The sequence below is a fragment of the Talpa europaea genome (assembly GCF_964194135.1).
Source record: "Talpa europaea genome assembly, chromosome: 1".
Lineage (NCBI taxonomy): Eukaryota > Metazoa > Chordata > Mammalia > Eulipotyphla > Talpidae > Talpa > Talpa europaea.
Window position 1 is genome coordinate 158,470,025 of NC_140073.1, and position 20,172 is coordinate 158,490,196.

The window sequence follows — 20,172 nt, forward strand, 5'->3', positions numbered from 1 at the left end:
CTCCCTCAGCAGTGTCTCAGTGGACCCGCCTGTTCTGCTCCCTGCTCTGTCTCTGGTGGGTCCTTACACCCCTGCACCTCTGGTCTGTACCCAGTTCTTGTAGCATAAATAAATCTTTAAAAAAAAAGCAGCAGCTGCAGACAGTTGCCTTCCCCGTGGCAGCCAGACCATTGGAGGCTCAGGCACCTGAGCCTTAGGCCTTGGTCAAGGCACCGCAGGAATTTCCCGCATCGGCCCCATGCCAGGTGCTGGGGAAGGGAGGAGTGCGCCCGGCCGCGCGCCCTGCTGCCTTCCCCCCGCTGGGAAGTCCCCTGGGCAGAGGGTGGGGAAACGGCCTGCACCGCCCCGGCCCTCCTGTCCAGCACACACCGCTGAGCACTCAATGTGCCAGAGGCCTCAGGCCTGGAGGCAGCCATGTGACCTACCCATGATGCTGGGAAAAAGTGCCAGGCGCCCCCGGACACCCATGCGGGCCCAGCCTCACAGCAAGTCGTGCCCTGCTGTGCCTCGGAGGCAACCACGGAACAGGAAGTGACCTCCCGACTGCCAGCACAGTCGCCCCGGGACAACGCCGTCTGCACAGGCAGGCACTGCGGCGCGCTGGGGCCTCTCCGCCGCAGTCCGTCTCGCAGAGGGATGTGGACCCATCTGGAACAAGAGGGGCTCTCTCCACAGCCCGGTATGCTCACAACATGCAGGACAGAGACCGCGTCTTGATGTTTCAAGCCCAACTTTAATGCTCAAGAAGGCCTCACTGGACGCCACGTCTGGCTGCCGTGGCGCGCCGCCCACTTCTCAGACGAGACCTCACCAAAACGCTAGCTTTAGGATGAAAGCAACCTACGGAAGTCCAGACACGCCCCCAAAACTCTGAGATGACCTAGACCCTTGAGCCCTGGGCTCCCTCCCCGTCCTCATCCCCATCCCCCAGCAGGTGGTTCTCAGACGCTTCGGCCTCCTCCCGAGCCAAGAGCTTCTTAAAGACCTCAAACTCCTCGGCGGGCGCGTGGGCCGTCCTGGCCAGAAACTCGGCCTCGGACACCCTGAGAATGTCCTTGAGCAGGGGATTGGGGATCCGCGTCTGCCCCTTCTTATCTGGGGTCTGGTACCGCCCCAGGCGCTCCAGGAACACGTGCCTCTGCCGGACCTTGGCCATGGAGTACTGCAGGACGTCGGTCTTCACCACGTCCGCGTGCTTCAGCCCCAGCCGGAAATGGGCATACTGTGGGCACAGCGGCAGCTGCTGTCAGACCCCTGTCAGACCCCGCGGAGATGAACACAGCAGGACCAGGGGGAGGAGGCAGGGCTCAGCCCCACCCTCCCCCACACAGAATTGTAAGTGTCGCCCAGAGACTCGGGCAAAGGAACCTGCAGCGGTTTGTAAGGCTGCGCCACAGCCGCCAGCCAGTCTCTGGGCCGGCTCACTGCTCACTGACAGCAAAAAGCCGTAGAAGTGAAGGCGAGAAGTGACCTGCTGCAGGCAGCGTGGGGGCTACCGGGAACCCCAAACCTGCCTGTCCCCAGCACGTCAGCCCTTCAGTGGAAAGGCCCTTCACCGCGGCTGCCGTGGGGAGGAGCGAGAGGAGGGACGGAGCTGAGAGGCCAAGCATGGCCCAGAGCAAGCCCCAGGCGGGACCCCGCGGCTCAGGCCCTCTAGTGGGGACATGGGGAAGGCAGGGCAGCCTGGGAGGAAAGAGCCACAGCGAAGCCCAAGTCAAGGTAAAGTCCGCAGCCGCCTCTGCAGGCCCCTCCACGTCCCGGCCAGTAACCACGCGGCCTCTTCAAATGCCCCACGCCCCTGCAGGCCGCCTCCCTGGCCCCCTCCCCGGCTTCCCCTTTCTCCGTGGGGCAGGGAGCCTGGACCACCCCCTTCTGTGGATATCACACCGGGCAGCCGCCGCATGACCGGGGGCGCCCCAGGCTTCTCGCCCACTTGCTGACCCTCACGCCTCTGACACCCCTGCTGCCCTGCCCTGGCAGCTGCACCCAACAGCCTCACCTGGAACTTGTACTCCAGCTCCGTGGGGTCCGCTCGGAGAACGTGCGGGCACCTGTGCAGCAGCTCCGTGACCTGCTGTGCGCTGAAGAGGCACTTGTCCCTCAGAACAGCCAGGACCGCGTCCAGGTCCCGCTGAGGCATGGAGAGGACCTCCGGACAACAGGAGAGCACCCTCTTCAGCTTCCCTGCGCGACACAGCCAAGGTCCAGCAGTGACCCGGGGCTTCCACAGCCCAAGCACCAGCCTCTGGCTGCCCCAAGACAGGCGCCCTCGCCCTGGCACTGCTGCCTCCCTCCTGCGCTCCGTCGCCGTCGCCCCCCCGCGCCCCACAGCAACTGGGGCCGCCGGGGGCTCCACCCGAGACAGCAGCCTCTGCGCCTCCCACTTCCCCGCAGACCCGGAGTACTCAGCCCGCAGCCTCGGCGCAGGCCTGCCCCCGTCCCGCAGCGCCCCCCACGCTCAGCCCCAGCGGCCGGCACCCGCCCCCTCCGGGCTGCCAAGCCCCGCCGGGTCCCTCCCAAGCCGACCAGCCCGGCCCAGCTCGCGCCAGAGCCCTCCAGGGCTCCCCGCCCCCGCGCCAGGGCCCTCCCGCGCCGCCCTCCCCGCACCTTCTCCCAGGCCGAGCTTCCGCAGGTGGCCGGAGCGCCTCCTCAGCTGCGGGAGGGGCAGCCCCAGCAAAGCGGGGCTCCTGGTCAGGGCCCCGCAGGCCGGCTCGGGGTGCAGGCCCAGCAGCAGCAGCTCCGACACGACGCCCAGCAGCTGCTGCGGGCGGGTCCCGGGCCGCGCGGCCAGCAGGGCGCCCACGTGCGCGTCGCGGAAGCCCCAGTCCCGGAGGCGGCTGGCCACGCCGTCCGGCCCCGCGCACGCCGCGCGGCGCTCTCGGGGGCCCGCTCCGCCGGGGGCCGTGGCCAGCGGGCGCGGCGGCGCGGCTTCGGCCCTGCGCTGTCCTCGGGGCGGGGGCGGCGTCCGGGCCGCGCGGGCCCAGGCCGGGGCGCCCAGGCGGGAAACCTGCGACACGGAGCGGAGGCTCGTCGGGCGCCGCCGCGCGGGCCACGGGGCGGGCGGCGTCGGGGGCGCCCCGAGGCCGAGTCCCCGCGCGGGGCGCCGCGCGGCTGCGCCAGGGCCCGGGGCCCCGCGCCTGGGGGGACGAGGAGGACGCGGGGGCGGGGCGCGGGGGTCCCGGGGGGGAGCAACGGGGGAGGGGCGGGCGGGACGGCGCCGGGGCTCCCGAGGGGCTCCCCGGGGCGCCGCTTCTCTGCGGGCGGCGAGGGAAGCCCGAGGAGCCCCCCCCGGCGCCGCCGAGGCGCTCCGGCCCCGTGGAGCAGCCTCCGCCCGAGGGGCCGCCGCCCCCGCGCCCTCACCTGCCGGCCGGGCGCCGCCATGACGCGCCGCGGGGCGCCCGCGCGCACTTCCGGCCTCGCGGTGACGTCTTTCCGGCGCGCCAGGCGCGCGGCGCGTGCGGTCGCCTCGGAGGGGCGCGCCCCGGGGCCGGCCGGGCAGGGGCGCGTCGTGCTGTAACCGGGGGTCCCAGGAAAGGGGGAGGTTCCCTGCCCCACCCAAGGGGGGTGGAGCTGAGCAGGGAGAGGAGAAGCGGCGGAAGGGACGAGGAAGGAAGCGGGATGGAGCCCGGAGACCCGCGAAGAAGCCGCGCCTGCCTTCTGGGCGTGGACGGGGGCACAGACGCGGGCGAGACCCGTGGGGAGGGGCCGCGGCGGCTTTTGTCTGGATGTTGATGTTGCTCTTTTCCTTCCGGGCTGGTCCGGTTGTTTGCGACCCTTTTCTGTGGGTCCCACTGGAAGGTGCCTTAGACTGTGGCAGCCTTGGGGCCCTGCTCTGGGCCGATCCCATTTGGATGGACTTTGACCCACGAGGGGACGGGTCACTTTGGGTGCTTCAGTTAGAAACTGGGCTCTTGGCCTTTCCCGTCTTGTTTCCTAGTTGTATTAAAGTTCCTTCCCATTAAAGTCTCCTATGTCTTGTGTGGATGCGGCGGATGGCAGAACCCTACATAGAATAGGCAGGTGTGCGGGGTTTGGGCTGCCCCCTCTCTCTGTCCTATAACAGTGCGGCCCCGCTCTCTCCTCGCCGTGCCGGCTGCGCAGGGCTCGGGGCGCGGAGGGGTCTCTCCCTGCCCCCCCGGGCTCGGCCCAGGCCGTTGGTAGTGCCACACCCCGCTCGGTGCCCGTGGGGTCCGCGTGCCGTGGGGCTGACGAGGGCACGTGCCCGATCAGGGCGGGGCAGGGACCTGGGACGTCCCGGAGGGGAGAGGGCCCCCCCTGGTAAAAGGGGGTGCTCTGTGCCTTGCCATCCAAGTAGGCTTCTGGTAAAAACCCTGATTCTGCACAAAACCGCCAATACCTTGTTAAGGGGGCGCGTCCCTGCCCTCCCCACGAAGTGACCCACGTCACATAACCAGCCTCAGCCGATCCCCTAGTGAGCAGGCAGCCTCCCCACGGCCGGCCGGGGTTCTGACGCACCTGCCGCCAGTGGGGAGGGGGCTGCCGCCTGTGTGCCCCAACGGGCTGTAGAAGGGCCAAGCCCCTGCTCAGGGCGATGGCCTTGCCACGCAGCCACCAGCTCAGCAGGGGGGATGGTAGGGGTGCTTCGGGGTGCCCTATCCCACTACAAGAGCCCGCTGCACAAAGGGGAGCCCCAGAACCCCTCCTGCCAGCTGACCTGCTTCGGAGACTGGGGGGGACCCCTGCCTGACTGAAACTGACCCTCTTTGGCTGTGGCAAGTGGGGGTGCAGAGATGGAAGAGGGGGCGCCAGTGCCCCCCCATGAGGAAGACTCAGTGGCCACTCGCTTACAGGAGCTTTAATCTGGAAAACCTGCAGCTCCACCGCAAGGCGGGGGCCTGGGCTGACCCCACCCAGCAGGGCCCAGGCAGCCCATGGTAGCCCCTCACAGGGCAGCGCTGCTTGCTGCTGGCGATGTGGGGGCCTCACGGGGCTGTTGGGGCCAGGGCACTGCCCCTGCAGGGGTTCTGGGGCGCCATCCCATGTAAGCTAGGCTGGTGCTGGGCAGCTGGCAGGCGGCTCCCGTGTCAGAGCTCATGGGCTCGCAGGGGACAGGACTCCACTTCCTGGGAAGACAACCACTGGGGTAGTGCATGCTGCGGGGCTCGGTCCCCTGCCCCCAGCCCCACTCCAGGCCTTCTGCAGTGCCTCCTGGTCCCCGGTGCCCGTGGCGCCCGCCCCCATCAGCCCCAGCCCCAGCAGGAGTGCCCGCCCAGACTCTGGACTGAGGATAGCCGGAGGCGGAAGCCCAAAGCCGGGGCGGCGAGGCGGCCCACCTGGCCTGTGGAGGCGGCACACCTCGTCCCAGGTGTAGCGGGTGAGGTCCACAGGCTGCGTCACCCAGGGGTCCACGGCCAGCTTGTCCAGCGTGGTGCGTCGCTCAGGGGCAGGCTGCAGCAGCCCCGACACCAGGCTCATGAGCGCTGGACAGAAAGGCCGCTGGCTGGGTAGGCCGCAGGGGGGATGCGCCCGCCCTGTGAGCTCAGCCCACCCAGGGGAGGGCCTGTCTGAGTTCAACCGTTTCCTCTATTGTGGGCATCAACCACTGGGCTAGCACTGAGCCCCGTCAGAGGAGCCCAACAAGCAGGGGACAGCCTTGGGGGACAGGGGACAGCCAGGGGGGAGCGGGGGATGGCGGGGGAGGGGCAGAGGATGGTGGGGTGGGTGCAGGGAACAGCCAAGGGGAAGACAATGCGAGCCCTGGAGGGGGAAGCCAAGGCTCCAGCACAGCCCTGACACCCTCCTTAAAGGCTACCGGCTGAAGCGTGCCCTGAGTCCTGGGAGGAGAGACCCCACCACTACCCCGGGTGGGGACGCGGCGAGAAGGTGGCTGGCCAGGGAGCGAGGGCCAGGGGCCAGCACCGTGGCCCCGCAGGGGAGCCTCAGACAGAGGAGCCCACACTGCCACCCCGCCCTGGGTTGCCCTGGCCACCAGGCAGCCCGAGCCTGGCCTGAGGGCAGTGTCACTCCCACCTGGGCCAACCCCTCAGTCCCGGCAGTCCTGGGCAACCCCTGCCCCCGCCCATCCTTATGGCCTGTCTGCCCACGCGCATGCACGGATGGGGGGATCGCGCCCCCCCATCACCCGAGGACGAGTCTCTCCAGGGCCTGGCCCACAGGTGGTCGCGGCCACTTCCAGACGCTCTCCCCGCAGAGTGCCCACGGGGGAGGGGAGGGTAGCCTAAAGGGTCATCGTGTGGCTTGAAGGCACGTTTGTGGCGCCTGGTGTTGAGACCAGGGCAGAGGAGGCCACTCCAGCTGCTCACCTTCCGACACCAGGTATGGGGGGCTAATGGCCGCCTCTATGGTCTCCTCCAACTCACAGAAGGGGTTCTCCTCAAAGACCAGTGTGTACAGCGTGACGCCCAACGACCACATCTCCAGCTCCGGCCCCTGGTAACTGTAGGGACGGTCGGTCACACGCTCAGCAGGCAGCTGCTGCCCGGCCCTGGGGCAGCCCCCAATGAGGGGCACAGCATCCAATGCCACTGCCCCCCACTGGGCGCCAGACTGCAGGGGCAAGTGCGTGGGAAGCAAAGTTGTGATAAGCCAGCAGACAGGGAGGGCCGGGAGCACCCCACATGGGGGAGCACTTGACAGAGAGCACATTGCAGGGGGCACTCGGCATGGGGAGCACACTGCGCGGGGGAGTACTGTCCCCTCTCTGCGCCCCTGCCCTGCCCACCACCTGGCCCCCACCAGGCCCTGCCCCACCAGGCCCCGCCCCCAGTGCCCCCCCCACCCCACGGCCTGCTGCACGTACGGGTGTCCCAGAAGGACCTCAGGCGCGCAGTACTCGATGGTGCCGCAGAAGGTGTAGAAGAGCCTGCCCCGCTCCAGGTAGGCGGCCGAGCCAAAGTCGATGAGCTTAATGGAGAAGTCCTCGGCGATTACGACGTTCTCGTCCTTGATGTCGCGGTGCAGCACGCCTCGGCCGCGCAGGTAGCCCACGGCCGCCACCAGCTGCGAGCACAGCGTCAGGGCCTCCAGCCGCCGGCCCACCCGCTTGGGGCAGGCCCACGCCAGTGCCCTCGAGCTCCCAGGGAGGGCGATGGCTGCCCAGGTGCGCCCAGGTGTGAGCCCAGGTGCTCCCCACAGTGCACGCAGCTGTCAGGGCAGTGCTGAGCTGCAGCACTCAGCACCCCATGGTACTGCGGGCTCTTGGCTCAGTGGCCGTCCAGCCGACTGAGGACAGACACGTCAGCTGCGCTCACATGTGCACATGTGCGGCGAGGACACCGCAGGGTTGCGCGGGCACTGAACGCACAGTGTGGCCGCAAAGCCTCCCTCCAGGCACGCGCACCGGGCACACACATGCACAGCGCGGCGTTCACCTGGGGCGGGACGGGTAGCTCCGGGGCCAGCCAAGCACCGAGGAGAGGAGCTGGCCCTGGGGCGGCACCGGCGGCATCTGCGGTGTAACAGGCAGAGGCTGACAGCGGTTCTGGGTGGACACACCGGAGTGGGAGGGCGGAGCTGCCCAAGCCCACAGAGCCGCCCCCTGACATGCAGCCATGTCCAGAGACCAAGGCCAGAGTGGACAGGCGTGGGCAGCAGCGCCTGTCACCGACCCCGGGCCTTCCCGAGAGTCAGAGTGGACAGGCCCATGACCTCCCAGCAGGGGAGGGGGTCCATTGCCTGAGACCAGCAATGGCTGAGGGCCTCAGCGTGGAAGGACCATCCATCCATGGGAGCTGCCACTGGACACCGTGGTGTCTCCAGGGAGACAGGTCTGGGGGCCGCCCGCTCTCCCGGCCCGCGCCCAAGCTCCCCAGAGCCCGGAGGTCTGACCGGAGCCACCGCCTTTCCTGTGAACCTGGCGTGGGAGGCGCTGCCCGCCGAACCCTCCACGCCCCACGTCGGCACCAACTCCGACCAGAGTGAGACAAACAGCGGCCTGAGGCGAACTCAGCTACCCCTCGGGCCGCCCAGAGGCGTGTGTGGGCGGCAGCGGCCGAGCCCCAGCACGGGGCAAGGGCGCCACATCCCGGCCATGGGTCGGCGCCGGGCCAGGCCCAGGCGGCCCCCACCTCCGGCTGTGTCCCCCCGCCCGACCTCACTTCCCGCGTCAGCCACGAGCTCTGCTCCCACGAGCCCGCCCCGCCCGTCCGGCGCCCACCTGCCGGAAGATGTGGCTCGCCAGGGGCTCGTCCAGCTGGGGGTGGCGCTCGATGAAGGCGAAGAGGTCCAGGCCGGAGCCGTGCTTCTCCATCACCAGCTGGAAGAAGCTCTGGTTTTCGAACACGTCCAGCAGCTGCAAAGGGACAGAGTGGGTCCGGCCCGCTGGGGCACACACGTCCCGGCCGCCCGGGCACCGCCGAGGCCCGCCCACCTTGATGATGTTGGCGTGCTCCACCCGGGACAGGATGGCGATCTCCAGCGTCACGCGCCCCAGCTCGGGGTCCTCCACCCAGCAGTCCTCCAGGACCTTCTCCTTCCTGATGAACTTCACCACCACCTGCGGGAGGCCGAGGGGCAGCGCCGGCCCCGCTGCCCGCCGGCCCGCCCACCGCCCCCCGCAGGCCCTGCGGCCGAGGACACAGGGCATGGTGCCCACCAGCCCGGCCTGCCCAGCGCAGCACGGAGGCTCCGGAGAGGGTCCAGGACCCTGCCCGCCGGGGAAGGATGGCCTGAGGCCAACGGGACTGGACAGCCACGGGCGAAGGAAGGGCCCCCAGGCCACCTCAGGATGCATCAGACACCCGGAGCTGTGATGCTTCTAAGGGCCCATCCCTGTGGCCTCGGGCACGGGCTTCTCAGATACGACCGTGAGGGTGCAGCGACGAGGGCAGCCTCTGGCCCATCAGCCCCGAGACGCCGAGTCTCCAGGGGTGTCGCGAGGAAGCAAAGCTGACCCCAGGACGCGGCTGGGCTGCCAGCAGGACCGTGGAGCAGCGCCGGCCCCAGGGAGGGCATGAGAGGGCCTGCGACGCCCTCGTCCTGCCCCGAAGCACCAGGGGACGCGCACCAGGAGACTGTGCTCCGGCCAGCCCTGGGGGGTCCGGAGCGGGAAGGACCAAGCGGAGGGTCGGGTCAGAACAGAAACCGGGACACCTGGGCAAGCCCCACGCCCGGAGAGCAGGCGGCACGCAGCGACGCAGGGACACACGGGAGGCGGTGGGGCGGGCGGGCTCGTCAGAGAGAAATCCCGAACGTCAAATCCATACGTTAGGAAAGCGACGTTTAAGAGGGAAGGCTAAGAAACGGCCCAATTCCACCTTAACGGATAGAAAAAGGAAAGCAAATTGGATCCCGAACAACGGAGGACGGACAACAGAGAAACGTGTGAACGGAAACCACGAGACGAGGGCAGCTAGCGACGCGGGCGTCACCGAGCAAAGGCCGTTCTCTGAAAACAGAGATGGGTGACTCCTGCCAGCCTGGCCAGATGACCCCATGCGGGGCGCCGGCCGGAGCACCCCGGGAATGGCCAGCACGGGCCCACACTGGGGCGCCTGGGGCGCGGCCAAATCTGAGTCTGGGCCAGGCAGAGGGGCTGCAGCGGCCACGGAGGAGGAGAGGTCCTCGCCAAAGCACCCTTCAGAGGCAGCCAGCGAGCTGGAGGGAGTGCCCTTAGCCCAAAGGCTCTGCCCGGGAGGAGGCGGAGGGGCTGTGGCCAGGGGGGCCAGGCGGGTGCGGGAGGAGGGCAGAGGCAGGACATGCAGGGACGGGGCGGGGAGACAAGGGCGCACTGCGTCCCCGCAGCCAGCGCTCTCAGGGCCGCTGCCTGGGACGGGCGGCATCGCCACGGGCCAGTCCCAGTGGGCCTGGCGGGAGGTGTGAGGCCCGGGCTGCCGGGCACGGAGGCAAGAGTGGCTGGGCTGCCGGCCCCGGGTATGGCCGACATCAGAGCGGGGCTGGGTGGGCCGGCGCCACCCGCACGCGCTGCCTGGAGCCCTGGCCCTGGGCCTAAGCCCAGTCCCAAGCCCCCCCATGACGCTGACGCCCCCAGCCCGCCCTGACCGCACCACTGAGGGCTGGCCGCTGCGCGGTGGTGGGGTCAAGTACCTCCCTGTTCGCCTCCTTGTCCACCGCCGTCCACACGAAGCCAAAGGCTCCGCTGCCCAACGGGCTCTGCGTGCTGTACTTGAGGGAGTAGGCGCCCTCCCAGGCCGCCAGCCCTTCCAGCCCCGCAGCCGCCGCGGGCACCTCCTCAAACCAGGGCCTGGCCCGGAGCACCTGCGGAGGCAGCAGCGTCTGAGGGCCCAGGCAGAGCGCAGCCATCACCCAACGCTGTGTCCTCGCCCTGCACTGGGCGCCTGGCGGACGCATCCCCCCACCGGCATGCAGGGCTCACCCACCAAACCCACACACGGCCATGGGGACCCGGCGGATAGGCCCCCTATTGTGCTAGCACCGACCTCGCCCGGGCTGGACATGGGCGGCTCCCATGTGGACAGGGAGGAGCCGGGCAGGCTGGCCAGCAGCAGGCGGGTGCGGGCAGCCGAGTCCTTCACCAGCCAGCAGCAGAAGAGGGTGGTGGCGCCCTGCAGCTCCACGCGCCTCACTTCGAACTGCACACCTGGGGGGGCTGGTGTCAGCGCCTGCCCTGCATCGCGGGGGCGGGCCCAGGGCCAGCAGAGGGAAGCCCGTGGGAGGCCCCCAACTGCCCATGAGAACCAGAAACCCCCTGCAGGGGGCGCCTGCCTCCCCCACCCCTCACCCCCCCACCCCGGCAGCCGAGCTCCTGGTGCTGACACCAGCGGTGGCCGCCTCTGGGATGGGCTCTCAGAGACCCTACCGGCCCTTCCCGCCTGTGTCCTAGCCCTGGGGAGGCCCCGGCCATGAGCATGATGGACACCCAGCCAGACCCCACGCAGCCAGAAGGACACAGAGCAAGGCCCAGCCCAAGGGCGAAGGGCCCAGCACCAGGCGCCCTCAGCCACACTGCCCAGGCCCTTGCGAGGCGTGGCCCGGCTAGGGGGGCCGCCCACCGCCCATGGAGTGTCCGCCCGCCGGCGGGGCACCCGGCGTACTCAGCTGTGAGCCGTCCCGGTGGAAACAGCACCCGGTGAAGGTGCCCTCCTGGATCTCCCGCGAGGGGTTGGTGGCCCCGGGGGGCGGCGGGCTGGCTGCCCGCACCGGCGTGGAGGTGGCCTGCACGTCCATCCTCGGCCCCTCCCTGCTGCCGCTGGCCTGGCCGGCCTCGGGAGAGGGGGCCCGCTCGAGCCCCCGCGGGACCCCGGGCAGCTGGAAGTAGGTGCTCAGCAGGAGGCGCTCCCTGTCCCGAGGGGCATCCGGCTCGCCCACGTCCACGTCGGGGCCAGCCTGCGGAGGCGAGGGCGCCCGGGGCAGCTTGGCCGGCCCGCTGGAGTACAGCTCCCTCAGGTGCCAGGAGAGGGAGAGCAGGCCAGCGTCCTGGACCGGCGCAGGGTCGGGCGCCCCGGGAAGGTCCATGGCCCTGGCGTAGCAGGCCGAGGAGCTGCCCGCGCGGCTGCTCTGCAGTTCCCTGCTGCCCGGGCCACAGGGCGACAGCGGGGCGGAGGCCCCGGGGAGCTCCCCAGAGGCCAGGTTTGGGCCTCCCTGACGCGTGTCCCCCTGGACCTTGGGTCCCGTCAGCTGACCAGCGGTGTGGGGCCCGGGCTCGGGGCTGTCGGCCCTGCTGAGGCCTGTCCGGGCCCTGGGCGTGTGTACGTGCCAGCTGCCGGCTGCGGTGAGGGCTAGGCTTTCAGAACCAGCCGGAGAGCCGGTGGGGCCAGGCCCGCCTCGTCCCAGCGCTGGGGGCTCAACGTCACCCCGGGCTGTGCGCTGCTGCTGGTTCTCCACTGCCGTCCACCCGCCCCAGGCCGGGGGGCTCCCTCCAGGCAGGCCGTCCACCCTGGGGTGGTAATGGGTGCTGTAGGAGTCGAGGGGGTGCGGGGCCTCCCACACGCAGACAAGCACAGGCCAGAGGCTCGAGCGCAGTCTCCACCCCCACTCTCCAAGCCACGTCCTGCAGCGTGTGCTGCCCGCCCGCCCGCCCGCCTGCCGCCCCGGCACCTCGCCCACGAGCCTGGGGTCTTACAGACTCACAGCACTTGCTGGCCCCAGCCCAGGCCGCAGCCACGGGAGACGGCCGGGAACGGGTCCAGCCCTAGCGCATGGGGCGGCTCCTCCCAGGCGTGACCCAGGCAAGCGCAGGGCGCAGGCATCGTGCGTCCCTCACCGCACAGCCAAGGCTCAGGGAGCCCCTCTGAGCCAGTGCTCTGGACAGGCACGGCGGGCAGACCAGTCCCGCCGCCCACCGGCCCCAGAGGCAGCCAGTGGTCAGCCTGGAAAGGCCCTGCAGGAGCCGCCCACAGGGAACACGCGGGAGCCACAGCGCTGGCACGAGCGTGGCAGAGGCCACGGAGCAGACGGGCCTCGAGAAGCGCGTGCGCAGGCACTCACGCAGCCCGCGCGCAGGAGGCACCCCTGGGGCGCTCAGGGTGGGTCCTGGCTCCAGAGGGACAGCGAAGGGGGGGGTGCCGCGGCGCCTGGGCCGGCCGTGACAAGCAGCACCAGTGGTTTCAGGTGACGGGAAACACCGTCGGATGGGAGGGCCAGCCAGGGGCTGACCCCGGGAGGCCGGGGCAAGGCAGAGCTGCCCTGCGGGGTCTGCCCGGCCTCAGGTGAAGCACCAGAGACGGCTTTGAAAAAGAGAAAACTCCTCGAAAACACACAGAGGCAGCCGAGCGCGGCAGTATGGCCAAGCTGGGGGCCCGGGCCCCACCCCGCACCCCTCCTCCCACCCCCATCAATGGTGTCTCCAAAGGGCAGGCGGCGCCGCTGAAAACCCAGAGAACATTCAAATGACTCATGAGAAAAGTGCGCTGGCGTCCACTCTCTGCGGTCCAGCTGAGTCTCCAGACCTGGGAGCCAGGACGTCCGGGAGGCGCTGAGAGGTTGGGCAGGGGCGGGGCAGGCCAGGGGCGAGCCCTTGCTGGCAGGCAGGCCTCTACACCCACCTTCTGCCTGTGCTGCTGCTGCCCCCACCCAGAAGGACGTCTCTGCTGCCCAACCCCCTCCCACGAACACTTACCCCGGGGCGGGTGCAAACAGGGGGGCGTCAGGGTGGCCCCCGTGGTCCGTGTGGGCCTGGGTCCCGGTCAAGGCTCCCTGGCTTCCCACAGGCTGCAGGGTCTCGGCTGGAGGCCGATCTGGGTCACTGGCAAGCACGAGGCGGGCAGGAGGACCTGGTGGCGATGTCACACTCAGTCCTCTTGTCTCAGTGACCACCACCAGGCCTGTCCTGAATCCAGCTCCTCTTGGCCACCGTGGACCTCTGTTCTCGCTCTGGGGGTCTGGGGCTGCACCTGACCACCAGAACCCAGTGGCTCGAGCAGAGCGTGACCCTCAGCTGCCCAGTCTCCAGCTGCAGGACAGCGGCCCCAGCCTGACCCCCGTGGCCCTCTGGGAAGCACAGGGAATCGCGGGGGTCGTGAGGGGCCGGCTTGGGGCCAGGAGAGGGGGGTCATGCTGGGGCGGGGTGCGGGAGGGCCTCACCCTGGGCTGCCTCGGCAAGGCACCAGCCTGGCAGGGGGTGGGCGGCTCTCTCCTCTGGCACACCCTGATCCTCAGTGTCCAGGCTGTTGGTCAGGTCCGGCAGGGCCAGGGAGCCATCATAGCTGAAGTCCATGCAGCCATAGAAGCCGGGAATCAGGAAGGTGATGTTCTGGGAAACAATCGCGCGTCAGCCCCTGCCACGCCCCTCCGAGCCCTGTCCACACCCCATCCAAGCTTCGCCCTGGCCGGGCCCCTGCCTGCCAGGCCCAAGCCCCATTGGCACCTCCCACGCGCCCAGTCTGCAGCCCCACTCCGCAGCAGGCTGGGCAACCCCGGCAGGGGCACGGAGGTCGCAGAAGCCTCCATGGGAGGGCCCCAGTCCCTGCGAGTGTCCACGGACCCTGTCCTATCACCCAGGCCAGCCCCACCTGCCCCCAGAGCATGTCCACCGCACCCCTGAACGCCCTCCGCTCGGTCTGCTCCTCGCCCTCCAGCCTGCAGCCTCTGGGGCTTCTGTGGAGAACCCGGGGCCCATTCCAGGGCCCCCCAAGGCCACAGCCCCAGCAGGCTGTCGGCCCAGGCGGGGAGCACCCACATCAGCCCCTCGCGCCCTGGGAGCCACGGAACCACCACAGAGGGGAACCCAGGCATGCGGAGACCCCGGTGTGGAGTGAGTGACCCCCCCCCACTCTGCTTGGCCCAAGGGCCCATCTGGGGCCCAACACCTGGGTGTGGCATGGGAAGCCTGCGCCTGTGGTGACCCCTTTGCGGGGCAGCCGGGCAGACTGGTCAGCCGGTACCTGGGTTGGGCATATGGGGACGCACCCCCCTCTGCATCAAAGGAGTCAGGAGAAAACTGGGACCAGGGCAGGAGGCCGGCGAACACCTGGCCCTGGGGTCCTGAGCCCTCCCGTGGCACCGCCCACCGGCCCACCTTGCCCAGGAGCTCAGCCTTCCCGTAGCCGAACAGCATCAGCGCGAAGCTGTGGTTGATGCCATAGATGGTGCCGTCGGGGAGGAGGGTGATGAGACCGCTGATGGTGGAAAACACCCAGACGGAGGCCGAGTAGCCGCCCGGGGGGGCCCCGCCGCCCGCCGCCCCCTCGCCGCTGGGCGCAGGCTTCAGCTTCAGGCTCAGGGGGAAGGTGGTGCCGTCTGTGGCTCTCCCGACAGACCTCTGGATCCTGAGACTCTGGGGGGAAGGCGGGGCTGCTCGTGGGGCCATTGCAGGGGACTTGTGGCCGTTGCGGGGAGCCCCGGGCTCTGGCCCCAGGGGTAAGTCTCCACCCCAGAGTCAGGCCTCCGGCATGACAGCCACTTGCCGCTGGGAGACGGGTACCTGCGCTGGGGGGCTGTAGGGGACCCGAGGGCCGCCCCAAGCCCCACATCCTCCAGCCCAGCAGCCGGAGCGTGGAGCTGGGGCCGCCCTACCTGTGGGACGAGTCCCCCGGGCCTGGGGAGCTGCAGCGAAGGGATCAGCTCCGTGATGCGCTGTCCGGCCGTGTCCTCCGCGCACGCGAAGCCGAGCAGGCGGGCGAAGAGGCCGTCACACGCTGTGATGGTTCCCTGCGGCGAGCGGGCGTGAGGTGGGGGTGTCCAGCCGGGCTCCCCGCCAGGGCAGAGCCGCACCCCGCCCGGCCGCCAGGCAGCCCAGGGCACGGCGCGGCCGGCACTCACGTCGCCGTGGAAGGCCACCCAGGCCGACAGCCGCTCCACCGGCTCCAGCACCACCACGCAGCACGGGCGCTGCTCCCGCCGCACCCTCTTCATCCACACGGACACCGGCACCCGCTCCCCGCCGCGGCTCACGACATCCACCTGCGGCACAGCGGGCTGACTGGGGCCGACGCCGGGGCCCGGGGCCCTGCTCGCTCCACAAGGGCCGCCGGAGCCCGCAGCCCACAGCCCGGCCTCGGCGAGGACGGCCCCGCCGCGCCGGCCCCAGGGGCGCTCACCACGCTGCCGAACACCACCGCGGCGTGGCCGTCCGCCTCCACGTGCTCCTCGCTCAGGGCCTGCACCACCTCGGGGTCCGGCTTCAGGAAGAACCGCGTGAGCCTCTGGCCGATCAGGTCGTGGCTGCTGTAGCCCAGGAGCCGGCAAGCTTTGTCGTTGGCCACGAGGATCTGGGGGGATGGCACAGAGGGCTGCGCTGGCCCCCAGAGCGGCGGCGGCCCAGATGCCCTCCCAAGCTCTGCGGCGGCGGGCTCAGCACGCCTGGGACAGAGCCCATGACCCCGTGAGCTCGCCCACCGCCTGCGAGCAGGCAGCCCCACCCTCAGACAGAGACGCGCAGGACGCCTCCGCCCACGTCGGAAGATGCAGCCGCAGCAAGGGACGGCTGGGCCCTGCTCCACCCAGGACCCCTGCCCCGCCCCAGCGCCCAGGTCCTGCCGCCACACCAGGAGGTCCCGGCCGGCCCAGCAACCCAGCAGCAGGGCCACTGACCTTTCTTACTCCCCTTACCCCCCACACTTCAAATGCTCGCTCATGTGTTTGAAATTCGGGGTGAGTATGTGAAACCCAAGACACGGGCCTCAGGCACTGAAGAGGCCGCACCAGCTTCCCCTCCTCGGGCCTGCCCCCTGGAGAACCCAGCCTGACGGCCGTCGACACCCCCACCCACCACAAGCGCCTGCCCTGAACCCCTGTCTGGCCGTCTGCTTCGATGGGCTCCGTCCAGGTCCCCAAAACCCAAGCAGCTGCTGGAGGACACCGGATGCGTCTCTGAGCCCAAGCCCCCTGCACGCCTGGCCTGCCCGGGGTGGGCACCTCCGTGGTCTTGGCGTGCACGGTGAACACGGCCTTGTTGGGGTTGCACGCCGGGGTGGGCAGCAGGGGCGCCGGCCAGCCCAAGGACAGGCCCCGCAGCAGCGAGCAGCAGGACGCGCTGGCCAGCGAGCCCCCCTGGTCAGCCTGCTCAGGCGTGGGGGGGCCCAGCGGCCTGCAGGCACAGATGTTCTGGGCCGCCAGCGAGGACAGGCAGTAGGAGCTCCAGCGGTCTTCTAGAAAGAAAGGGAGGCTGGGGCCACCAGGGCACACTTGGGCGCCCCCCACTGCTGAGCCCACCCACCCTGGGGAGCCCCTCGTTCAGAAGCCCTTGCGAGGTCCACTCCCCTCCCCCGAACCCCTTCTCACCACCCCCAGGTTCGCCCCCACTGCTCCCAGAAACCAGCTTTCCCATCCTGTCCACTGACTCCATGCTCCTCGCCCCGGCCTCTGCCAGGATGCCCCAAGACCAATGCTCCGCCCCCACCCTTCTGTGGTGGCAAGAACCCCCCCACCCTGCCTAACCCAGCGCACACACTGGCCCCCTGGCCCCTCCCGCACCCAGCCAGCCCCAGCCCAGCCCAGCCCAGCCCAGCCCCCACCAGCCCCGCCTCAGCAGCTCAAAACAGCAAACCTGCCCCCACTCCCATGTCCACCTGAGAGTTCCCCAATTTTCTCAATTTGTGGCCTCCCCGGCCCCTCCTCGGAGGCTGGACGCCGCTCGGCCAGCTAGCTGCTGCCCCGGCCCCCCTCCTCCCAGCCGGCTCAGCTGGGCCCCCCACGAGCTTGGGCCGGGCTCAGGCTCGCAGCAGCCTCCAGTCACCGCTCACCTCCGGTACTGCCCATGTGCCCCAGCCATCCCGTCCACACTGGCCGGCCCAGCCGCCGCCTCCGGGGACCCTCTGAACGCACCCGGCCCTTCAGCTCCCCATGCCGTGAGCTCCAACCCCCACCGTGGCCCCAGCCATCTCCCCTGTGTCCAACAGGCATCTGGTGTTCAGACCCCCCAACTTCAGGCATGCCCCTGCAGTCAAGCCCCCACAGGCAGAGCGGTCCTTTCTCCCTCACTGTGGCCAGGCTCCAGGCGCGCCCACTGCTCAGAAACAAAAAGTGGGGCTACCCACCCCTGCCGTCCAGCCCAACCCTGGGGGCACAGCCGGCGGGGCCTGCCCTGTGGGGGCTCCGCGAGGGGGCGGGCGCTTGCCTGAGAGTGTCATCCTGCTCTGGCACAGCTTGGTGAGCCCGTGCCTCCTGCTCAGGGGCCTGTGGGCCAGCGGCAAGGACCTGCTAGGCGCAGCAGGGCGCTCGGTGGGCACCGGCGACAGCAGGCTCTGGCCCAGCTCCCCCTGCTCCCCGCCCGCGGCCGGCAGGCCGCTGTCCTCCATGGGGAAGGGCGGCACGGGGCCCGCGTCACCTGGAAGAGAGCGAGTGGGTGGCGTCCCGATTCGGGCGTGCTGCAGCCATCAGCCCCGCCCAGAGGCTGAGCCCAGCGGCTCCCGGCGGACCCGGCTGCTCTGGGTCAGCCTCTCCGGTAGACGCCAGGGAGGCCTGGGGAGGGGAAAGCCGAAAGGGCAGGCCCAGCTGAAAGCAGGCGGGGGGGAGCCGTGGGAGAGGGCCCTCCCAACTCTGGGGACCAGACGCCCCAGAACCGCCGCTGTAGCTGCCAGCGGAGCAGCCGCGCGTGGCCACGGGATCTGACCCAGGGGTCGAGAGGACGCCTGGCGCGGCGGGTTTCCCTTGTTCTCAGCGTTGGACTTTCAGATGCCGGCACGTCTGTACACGCAGAGGAGGAAAAGCAGCGAACCCTGTTCCCTCCACCAAGCACCCTCCTGGGGGCCGCCTGCAGGACAGCAGTCCAGCACCGTCTGGGGGGCCCACACCCCTCTGCTGGTGGGGGCCAGTGTGGAGCCCGGGCCGGGCCTCCTGCTCCCGCCTCCAGCGCCTCTTCCCCAATGGGCCTCACGAGACAGAGGCCGAGCAGCAGGGCCTGGCCAGGCTAAGGGTCGGGGGTGGCCGTGGGCTCTGGGTGGAGCTCCAAAGTGCCCATCTCCCAGGGTGAGGGAAGCCCTCGGCCAGACAGTAGCAGAGGTTCGCAGGCAGCTTCTGAGCCCGTGGGTGCCACACGGGGAGTCCCCCAGAGCACCCTCCTCCTCCAGCCAGAGCACAGAGCAGGGGACAGCCGGGAGTGGCCAGCCCTCAGGAGGGGCCAGGCCGGGCAGCAGCACAGCGCATGGCTGTGCGGGATCCCTGGCCGAGGCTGTAAGCCTGCCTTCCTCTGGACCTCGGCAACACGACCTTCCTCGGAGACAGTGGACATGAGGCGGCTGCAGGAACGCTGGCCAGGATGCGAGAAGGGCGCCCTCAGGGCGCGGGCCAGCCCAGGCTCTTGGGAAGAGGCACCAGTGCAACTGAGCCCCCCAAGCAAAGCGGAGACCCTTGCAGGTGAATCCCCACACGCCCCGGGGCAGCTGGGCCCACAGGGCAGGGCAGGAGCTGGACAGGGAAGGCCAGCACCTCGGGGCCTCCTCAGCCCTGACCAACTCCACCCCAAGACGGACTCGCAGACGCCGTGCGCCTACAGAACCTTCTCCAAGACCCTTCCAGAGTGACTGGGGGGATGCCAACCCCAGCAGATCTTAGCGCCAAGCAGTGCCGGGAAAGTCGGGATGGGGCACAGGAGCCTTTGAGAAACCCCAGGTGGAGCTACACCTGTTCACTGAGCGATGCAGGGAGAAAGGCAAATATCCAGGTCAGCCAGTGCCCAGCCTGGCGCAGACAGGCAGGCAGAGGGCAGGCCGCTGGCCCCCAGGAGGGAGGGGCAGGGCCGCTGGCCCAGGAGGGAGGGGCAGGGCCGCTGGCCCCCAGGAGGGAGGGGCAGGGCCGCTGGCCCAGGAGGGAGGGACAGGGCCGCGGGCCCCAGGAGGGAGGGGCAGGGCCGCGGGCCCCCAGGAGGGAGGGGACAGGGCCGCTGGCCCCAGGAGGGAGGGGCAGGGCCGCGGGCCGCCGGCGGGGGCGAGGGGTCAGGGCCGCGGGCTGCCCTGCTGCGGTGCGGGCGGGCCGGCCTCGCGCGCGCCCGGCTCACCTTCCGGCAGGGGCTGCCCCGGTGATGAGCGGCCCCAAGGGCCGTCGGTGCGGGCGAGAGGACGGCGCGCTGGGCCAACGGCCGCGCGGGGTCGCGACCGGCCGGGCTGCCCGCCCGAGCGCCGGCCTCCCCCGGGCGCGCAGGTCCCCGGCTCAGCTCTTTCCCGCCGCGGGAAGGAGAACGGCGCTTCTAACGCCGGCCAACCGCAGAGCAGCTCTCGCCGATTGGCAGGAGAGTGGGCCAACCACCGGCAGCGGTGGGCGGGACTCAAGAGCTCTGGCTGAGAGGCCCGCGCTGACCGTTGCTAGGGACGCACCGGACTCCGCCTACGGCGCCTCGGAGGGGCCAAAAGAGACCGGCGGGCTGCCCCTCACGGCCGGCGGCCGCCGTTTCCGCGGTCGGGACCGGAAGGCTGAGCAGCGCGGAGCTCGCCGCTCGGCGGCCTCACCCTGACGGCGGGGGCCGCGGGGCCGAGGCGCTCCCCGGGAGCTGGGTGGGACGCGGCCTCGCTGGCCCTGAGCCCGGGCGCGCCTGCCCGCCCAGGGCCGGGGAACAGCCCTCCGCAGCCCCGCGCAGAGCCTAGCCCGGCCGCGCCCGCCTCTGGCCTCCCCTGGCCCCGCTGCCCGCCCGCCGCCGCCTCCGGACGCCCGGGGCCGCGCTGTCACTGTACCCGCCGGGGAGCCGCGGCGGGCGGCAGCGGTCCCGGGCGGCGGGCCTCGCGGGCGGACTACAACTCCCATGAGGCGCTGGGGCCGCGCAGGCGCGTAGGGCGCCCGGGGCCTGCGCTGGAGCTCCATTGGCAGGACGGGCTGGGGCGCGGAGCCCGATTGGCTGAGGGC

The 20,172-nt window shown here is 70.6% G+C and overlaps 2 protein-coding genes across 2 annotated transcripts; both read right to left on the minus strand.

Moving 5' to 3' along the window:
• Positions 1–735: 735 nt before the first annotated feature.
• MTERF4 (mitochondrial transcription termination factor 4) lies at positions 736–2,653 on the minus strand. The gene is made up of 3 exons (XM_084254761.1): positions 2,608–2,653; positions 2,000–2,184; positions 736–1,222 (listed from the first exon to the last, which is right to left on the minus strand). The coding sequence occupies exons 2-3, from the start codon at positions 2,138–2,140 to the stop codon at positions 881–883; spliced, it is 483 nt and encodes a 160-aa protein (XP_084110887.1). The 5' UTR covers positions 2,141–2,184; positions 2,608–2,653; the 3' UTR covers positions 736–880.
• A 2,368-nt stretch (positions 2,654–5,021) lies between these two features.
• Positions 5,022–18,568, minus strand: PASK (PAS domain containing serine/threonine kinase; the record flags this gene model as incomplete). The annotated part of the gene is made up of 19 exons (XM_084228356.1): positions 5,022–5,084; positions 5,295–5,441; positions 6,285–6,418; positions 6,782–6,981; positions 8,138–8,272; positions 8,351–8,476; positions 10,027–10,197; positions 10,380–10,540; positions 10,995–11,836; positions 13,019–13,144; positions 13,293–13,389; positions 13,483–13,651; positions 14,417–14,674; positions 14,914–15,048; positions 15,160–15,300; positions 15,438–15,608; positions 16,255–16,487; positions 17,456–17,665; positions 18,547–18,568. The coding sequence occupies 19 exons, from the start codon at positions 18,566–18,568 to the stop codon at positions 5,053–5,055; spliced, it is 3,510 nt and encodes a 1,169-aa protein (XP_084084482.1). The 3' UTR covers positions 5,022–5,052.
• Between the last annotated feature and the right edge of the window lie 1,604 nt (positions 18,569–20,172).